We start from the raw sequence: 7,478 nt of genomic DNA on the forward strand, positions 1-7,478 counted from the left end.
GTATCGAATCAATTATTCAAACGGAAAATAAATGTACGGAAATATAATTGAGAGAAAGAACATTCAATTTGTTAATCATCTTTATTTTTGTCAATCGAATAAATGTTAAATATTTATGATACAAAATACAGTTCTATGCAGAACTTAATATACATGTATACAACAATCTTCCATAGATTCGAATTTTGTATTGATTAAATTGAAAGCATTTTATCAGTTTAAATAGTTATTTCAAATATGTGAAATATTAAAATATACGTGAAGCATCCTATTGCACGGAAAACACTCTGGATCATATTTTTAAATCTGTAATAAAAATTGATTTCGTAGGAAAGGAACCAACATGTAAAATACCGCGTATTCATTTCCAAAAGAATCAATTATACAAGCCACTGGAAAATAGTTCTATAAAGGCAAAATTGATCATTGTAGAACAGCAGCATTCGCAGCTATACTTGGGTTATTAATAACTTCACCCAGACTTTCTAATAATTCCTTCCTATAGTCATCGAAGTCTCCATCGATTTCATTGATTTGTTGATTCTCGATTACATATAAACAGCATTCTGTATCTCTAATCAGGCGTTCGTCATGGGAAACAATGATAACACCGCCTTTATATTCGTTGATCGCTTCGGCCAAGGCATCGATAGATTCTATATCTAAATTGTTTGTCGGTTCATCTAGAATTACAACATCGGGTGCATTCAAACATAACTCTGCCAATGCTACACGCGCTTTTTGACCACCTGACAAATCTTTCATTTTAATCGTATGCGCGTGAGAACTTAGTCCGAAAGTTCCTAATTGTTTCCTTGCTTTCTCATATGGCAGATTAAACAAACGCATCAAGTATTCTGACGGTGTTTCTTCGGCGGTCAGATGTTCACCTGAATGCTGGTCGAACTTTCCTATTCTCTGAAAATTCAAAATACGATTAGTGTCTCATTTAGCCGAGATTTAATTGAAAAATAACACTTACCAATCGATGATTTCTTATTAAGTCTCCTCTAAGAGGTTGTAAATCACCTGTTAATAATTTTAAGAAAGTAGATTTGCCGACGCCGTTGGGTCCTACTATAGCTACCCTGGAATTTAAGTCTATTCCAAAATCAACTTCAATAAATAATGATTTTTGTCCCTCGTATGAGAACGTTACATCTGAAACATGAATTTCTCTTAGCTGTTATTTATATAATATGAAATCGTATTATATTATCAACATACTGTGAAGACCAAGAATGGGTGGCTGCAAAGGAGGTGGATCAGGGAAACTGAATTTAACTATATATTCTCTAGGTTTTTGTAGTAATTCCGTAGGGGCAGTATCATCTTCTTGCTTCTGCATTTTCGTTTTATTCTTTTCTTGCTTTCTAGTTAAGGCTTCCTTTTGTTTCTTTTCAGCTTGTTTTTTACTTTGACCAGAAGATTTCATATCCTTGAGTCTCTTTTCTTGTTTCTCATATGCTTTGATCATCTCCTTTCTTTTTTGTTCATACATTTTCTTGAACATACTATAATTGCCTTTATAATAAAATAATTTTTGTTGATCTAAATGGATTATATCTGTGCACACATTGTCTAAGAAACTCTGATCGTGGGAAACAATGAGCAAGGTCTTTTTCCAAGCTTGCAAATAATTGTCCAGCCAAATAACAGCATTTAAATCTAAATGATTTGTCGGTTCGTCAAGCAACAATAAAGTAGGTTCTAGAAACAGAGCTCTTGCTAGAGAAACACGCATACGCCAACCACCAGAAAAATTCTTTGTGGCACGATCTTGCATGGCACGACTAAATCCTAAACCAGCTAGAATTCTCCTAGCACGTGGTTCTGCAGAATCTGCCCCAATAATTTTTAGCTCGTCATACACCTGTAGCAGATATTTTATTTTAGTGATAAAAAATATTATGATATAATAAACGATAAAAATTATACCTCTTGTAATCTAGTTTGAACAGATGTGTCTCCCTGTTCCACTAATCCTTCCAATTTTTTGCATTCTGTCAATAATTCTTTACATTTTTCATCCGCATTTAACACTACTTCAACAGCTGGTGTGTCATCCGCAATGACTTCTTGTTCACAGTATAAAACATCTATGTTGGGAGGAATAGCAAATAATCTTTTTGCTATGTGGCGTAGCAAGGTGGTTTTACCATGACTGAAAAATTAACGACAATCGTAAAACATAGAAATATATTTCGCAGAGGATCAAATAAAGTTATTAGTTATCTAAAAGTGTGTACCCATTTGGTCCTACTAGACCGTAACGTCTGCCTTGAGCTATCAACAGACTGGCATTGGTAAAGAGCTCTTTTCCTTTAGCAGCTATACTGAAATTTTCAACCTTGATGTCGACGGCGTGCTCTAATTGTTGATTGGTGCGTTGATGAGTCTGCGACTGGGAAACCGTGAAATTCGACTCGAGCTCACTGTGGCCCTGGCCACCGGTCTTCATCATCATCTCCATCGTTTTCTCATATTCCTGCTGTTTCTTCAGTTTCTTTTTCTCCTTGTGCGTTAGCTTCTTTCCCGTTTCCTCCACGTCCATTTCGGATATCTTTTTCGTAACATCCGTAACTTCCGAGGATTTTGTCTTGTTTGACATGGTGAAACGTGTCCACCTTGTTCACCCAACCTCACTTTCCATACTTTCACAATGCCTGGCTTGGCAATGAGGAAGTCAGCGAAACACGTGGCGCCATCCAACTCTCAGCATATTTTAGTATATTATGGTCTTCTGTGCGCATATCGCTCATTTGCTGCAATTGTGACAGAACTGAGAAATCTCAGGAAAAAAGAGAGAGTTTGAATGTTTTGAATTGTTCAAATATTGTAGCGAAATTTAGAAATCTTAGCAATTCTTTCTCTGGCAGTTAACAAAAAGGATCTTTTACAGTTTGTTACTTGTCGATTCAACAACTGTCATACAAATTTGAAAATTTTCTCGTGAGTACGAAGGAAGAAACGTTGAATATGTCGGATGAACTAGAGACGAGAATACAGAAGATAAATGCACGATTCGTAGCGTATTTAGAAAAGCATCGCATATACGAACTGTTTCACGTAAATCAATTTTCCTTACGAATAAAATTTTTTGAAGAGCTTGACGATTTCATTTAGCGGGGTCCAACGAATTTCTGCAGAATCTCGCAACTCAGTTGATAATCCACGAACCAGACGACCATCTTGTATTTATGAAACAGTATATGGAAACTGCTGCACAGAGACTCGATGCGACCAAGATAATTTTAATTGCTCCTCCGACATTTGGTAAAATGATGAATGATAAAATGATCGAATATTTACGTAACAGCACGAAATGGTTATTTCAGATAAGATAACCGTTGCTGAGATTTTTCACGGAGAGTTAGGCATCCATCCGTTCACCTTGAAAGAGCTTCGGAGAATGTGCGAGAAGGACAACGTAAGGAAAAGAATCGATTGAATATTCTTGATTTCGCTATAATAATAAATGGGCATCTGTCACTTAGGATACTTGCCACTGCGTGGAATCAGAGGACCTTGCGTTTGCTATGAGAAAGATGTTAGAGACCGGGGCCTTTATGCGCGGATGGGTTCTCGTTGGTAATAAAGCTGCGAGCCGTTATTGCCGCCATCTTGTATTTTTGAAATTTGAATTCTCCCGCTTAGAAAAATTATAAATCTATGATTATCAAAGATTTACCGAGAACAAAGAAGGAGGCACGAATCTTCCAACGAGCTGGTATAATCCCGACGCATGTGATACAACTGATAGTCTCAAACGAAACTGGTAAAAGTATATGTTAGCGACAGTTTACTTTTTAAAGAAATCGAGGGCAGATAGCCTGACGTTAGACCGCTTTCGGTCAATGTATGGTAGGATCATGGGTTCGCGAAGCTTCTTGTAGTTCTTATCGACGGACAAACTCCAGATGGTGTTGGGCATCTCGAAGTTATGCGGATACTTGACGTGGTACATTCATTGCCACATGTTTAGGGAATTAGGAATCTTTAAGTATGGCAAGCGCCGTACCGCTACCTTAAAGAACAAGGATAGTGTTCTTGAGAGATCTGGCCACGGAGTGGGAAAGGCAGAGGTGCTTTTCATTCATTTTTATTTTTTTAAAAAGTTATTAGTAAATATTTTATGGGGGATAAAATATTAAAATAAAATTTTAGTTAAATAGTGAAATAATTTAGATTATTATTTATTTTAGTTATAAAGTATACTGTTTAAAAATTTTTTAAAAAGTATTTTATAGAAGGGTATCATTCATTTGCTTAGAAATTTCGAACATCAGGAATGAGATCCTAACATTTTACACAAAATATTTAAAAGCATGCTAGTGCAATCTTTGTTGAATGGACAGATCTATGATGTGCGAAATAATTGCGAAAATTGTAGACTTGCGGTGGCCGAGTTTTTCAAAATGTAATCTGGTTGTAAGGAGGGATGTTATTACCTAGAACAACTGTTTTGGAAGAGGTCAGTCGCGAGCATAACTTTCATGAATAACGAAGTGGCGTTTGATGAGGGATGGTGACAGGTCGTGTTATTGGAATCCGATGGATCGGCAAGGCTGTCAAGTGTCAAAGACCTCAGCAGAGGTCAACAGAAGAGAGTTGACTTAAAAAGTATGGACTCCGTAAAGCGCAATGTCATCGGAGAATTAAAATATGTATGTTTTGGATTGTATAGAGTGGTGAGAGGTAGATAGAGAGAGTTAGATAGATAGAAAGGTAGATAGATAGATAGATAGATAGATAGATAGATAGATAGAGCGAGAGAGAGAGAGAGAGAGAGAGAGAGAGAGAGAGAGAGAAGAGGCGCGCGCGCGCGTGTGTGTGTATGGCTGTCGGAATACAACGCGAAAACAGTATGGGTGGATGTTTCCCGAGAACGTGAAGCAGATTAAGTTGGCTTTGTTAGCGACAGCTTATTTTGGATAAAAACCGAAGGCAGATAGCCTGACGCTATTCCACCTTCGGTCAATTTATGGTAGAATCATGGGTTTGCATAGTCTCTTAAGATTGTAATTTCTGTCAACACGGATAAACCCTAGATGGTGTTGGACATTTCGAAATTATGCGGGTACTTGATGGGGCGTATTTGTTCGCATTTGTTTAAAAAGCTAGGAATTTTTAAGTATGGCAGACGACCCATGATCGTACCGCTACCTTAAAGTACAAGGATAGTCTTCTTGAGTACTGTGATTTACCACAGAACACTTACTCCAGAACCATCGAGGAGTACGTTCCTTGCATCTGCACAGAAATTTCTAAACACACAGTAGTGACGGTGAATGTTTTTAAATCCGATTAATTGCTTCATCATTATCCTTTGTAGACAATTTGGATAATGTTTGTATGAACGACACGTGCTACCAATCTTGTAAACCGTTCAATTTCATGGCAAAATCGGACCAACGTCTCTACGAGAAGCGATTGCAAGGTCTTAGGGAGGCGTATGCGAATGTTTTGATAGTTAGTTCGTTTTTAATACACAAGTCTTAAAAGTAACTGAATCACTGATGAAGCGGTTTATTAATAGGAAGTCGATGTCGGGATTAGAAACATTGATGAGCTTGCAAAGGATTGCGTGAAACTAGCGAAAACGAAGAAGCATAGCGGAGCTCCAGCCCTCTTTCGTATCGCGTTAATTGGCTCCAGGGGATCCGGGTGCACGACATTGGCTAAATATTTGGCTGAGCGGTTCAATCTTGTTCATGGTAGTCGGCGGATTCTTTTTAGTCTTTGCACACTGTTAAAACAATTACTATAATACTTTAAAATCGGAATGACTATTTGTACTGAATAAAAAATCAATGACTAACTTTGATAGGGGTTAACGATGAACTAACAATGGTAATTCGTTTCACAGTCGATTACGATTACGTGGCGAAGCAATGTAGTCTGCAAAAGAATCCTCTGGGTGAGATGCTACGAATGTTCGAGCACCAGTGGGGAGCAAGATCCAAACCCGAGATCAGAATGCAAATTGTCGAGGTAGAAAAATGATTAAAGAAATGGACAACAGCTCGATTTAAGATTTGGTGAATTTCAGAAATACATATCTGGTTACGAGTGTCTAAAGAAGGGTTGGGTCTTGACCGGATACCCTAAGACGGTGGAGGATTTCAAGCTACTGGACCTTAGTCCCACTCCTCCTAACAGGTAATCAAATCGATCATGTTTTCTTATAAGACGCCACTCAATCTGCTGAACATTTCAGAGTGATTTTCATGGAGGTCAGTGGCGATGTCTGTAGAGAAAGATTACTCAATCGCCGCTACAATATGGAGACAGGTAGCAAGCATGATTCGTTTACGAAGAGCAACAACGACACCCGCGACATAAAATTAGCTGTACATCCGAAAGATTACCGTCTAATCGTTGAACGAGATGTAAAGACTCTTTACATCCAACTAGATCATATTTAGATTTTTACTTTTAAAAGTCCGCAGTCTAACCGCGACAAAGAAAATTAGTATTAGATTGTTCTGAATGGTCGGAGACGATAATTAATGATTGATAAATTATAGTTACAGGAGTACGATGAGAATGTGGCTGACATGATGCGGTACGCTGGTGAATCCGCGGTAAAAATCGATGGAAACGAGGATGAGAAGATCGTTCGGGAAAAAGTGGAAGCATGTCTAATGCATCCGGCTCCAGATCAGAAGCTGAGAGTGCCAAGACCTCCACCCGAGATCGACCCAATGGACATTGAATTTGATCCCGATGATGAACCTGATTCCAGCGTATTCGACCCTATACGCGCGCGCGAGCCCACCTACGTTTTTCTTTAAAACAGAATATTTGTTATCGAGTATCCGACCGTTTAAAATTGCTACTTGCACAGTCAATCGTGCGGAAATTACAAATTCTCACAGCGATTTTTCTTGTCCGCTGGTAAACGCCGACCAAACTACCAGGGTACCTAGAACTCACCCTTCGTTAAGGGTGGAAGTTGCGCTCCTGCGAGTCCTGTTATCCTGGTGGTTTAGGCATCCGTCTCCGCAACATTATAGATTTTGACGTCGATGATTCTCCTTGTGCTAGTATCAACAACCTGATACACAAGCACCTGTAATAGGTTGCAAATCAAATTTGTAGCCAACATTGATAAATTACATGTCCATTTTTTATTTCAAAGGAAGACGTTTTCTTTAATATTCTTTCGTTATCTCGATGATCAGTATTTTCAAAAAATGGCAAATGCAAGTAGTTAACGAATCGAGAATATAATATTGATCAAAGATTAAATGAATTGGAAAGATCGAGGTAATGTTTAGTTTCATTATCCGTTTTTCGTTTTCCGATCAAGCGAGGATTCTCGAATGACTTCGAGAATTTGTCGAGTGTCGTTGCAAGCGTTTCATGACGGGTTGTTTTCGATACACCGGCAACAGGAAATCAATATCTAGAAAGAAGATGAATCGGGTTGAATTAAGGGCGCTGCGACGCCTACGTTAATGGGGATAATTGCC

At 38.3% G+C, this 7,478-nt stretch overlaps 2 protein-coding genes across 2 annotated transcripts; one reads left to right on the forward strand and one right to left on the reverse strand.

Annotated features, from left to right (window-relative positions):
- Positions 1-62: 62 nt before the first annotated feature.
- LOC117220786 (ATP-binding cassette sub-family F member 1) lies at positions 63-3,223 on the reverse strand. Its single transcript, XM_033471076.2, has 6 exons — positions 3,089-3,223; positions 2,250-2,765; positions 1,939-2,164; positions 1,228-1,873; positions 983-1,161; positions 63-918 (listed from the first exon to the last, which is right to left on the reverse strand). Exons 2-6 carry the CDS (start codon positions 2,609-2,611, stop codon positions 424-426), a joined length of 1,908 nt encoding a protein of 635 aa, XP_033326967.1. The 5' UTR covers positions 2,612-2,765; positions 3,089-3,223; the 3' UTR covers positions 63-423.
- LOC117220389 (adenylate kinase 8) lies at positions 2,755-7,271 on the forward strand. Its single transcript, XM_076524469.1, has 11 exons — positions 2,755-3,069; positions 3,150-3,276; positions 3,339-3,430; positions 3,498-3,591; positions 3,686-3,778; positions 5,336-5,472; positions 5,540-5,717; positions 5,870-5,994; positions 6,053-6,162; positions 6,221-6,392; positions 6,531-7,271. Exons 1-11 carry the CDS (start codon positions 2,980-2,982, stop codon positions 6,795-6,797), a joined length of 1,485 nt encoding a protein of 494 aa, XP_076380584.1. The 5' UTR covers positions 2,755-2,979; the 3' UTR covers positions 6,798-7,271.
- The last annotated feature ends 207 nt before the right edge of the window (positions 7,272-7,478 follow it).

The sequence above is a fragment of the Megalopta genalis genome, chromosome 1, assembly GCF_051020955.1.
Source record: "Megalopta genalis isolate 19385.01 chromosome 1, iyMegGena1_principal, whole genome shotgun sequence".
Lineage (NCBI taxonomy): Eukaryota > Metazoa > Arthropoda > Insecta > Hymenoptera > Halictidae > Megalopta > Megalopta genalis.

Bases quoted from the DNA above. Each gene is read 5' to 3' on its own strand.
- LOC117220786 (XM_033471076.2), bottom strand. From the start codon at position 2,611: ATGTCAAACAAGACAAAATCCTCGGAAGTTACGGATGTTACGAAAAAG. The intron at 2,165-2,249 runs GTACACACTTTT...TTAATTTTTCAG, and splicing joins GGTCTAGTAGGACCAAATGG to TCATGGTAAAACCACCTTGC. The intron at 919-982 runs GTAAGTGTTATT...TTGAATTTTCAG, and splicing joins TAATAAGAAATCATCGATTG to AGAATAGGAAAGTTCGACCA.
- LOC117220389 (XM_076524469.1), top strand. From the start codon at position 2,980: ATGTCGGATGAACTAGAGACGAGAATACAGAAGATAAATGCACGATTC. The intron at 3,779-5,335 runs GTAAAAGTATAT...TATCCTTTGTAG, and splicing joins GATAGTCTCAAACGAAACTG to ACAATTTGGATAATGTTTGT. The intron at 5,718-5,869 runs GTAGTCGGCGGA...TTCGTTTCACAG, and splicing joins GCGGTTCAATCTTGTTCATG to TCGATTACGATTACGTGGCG.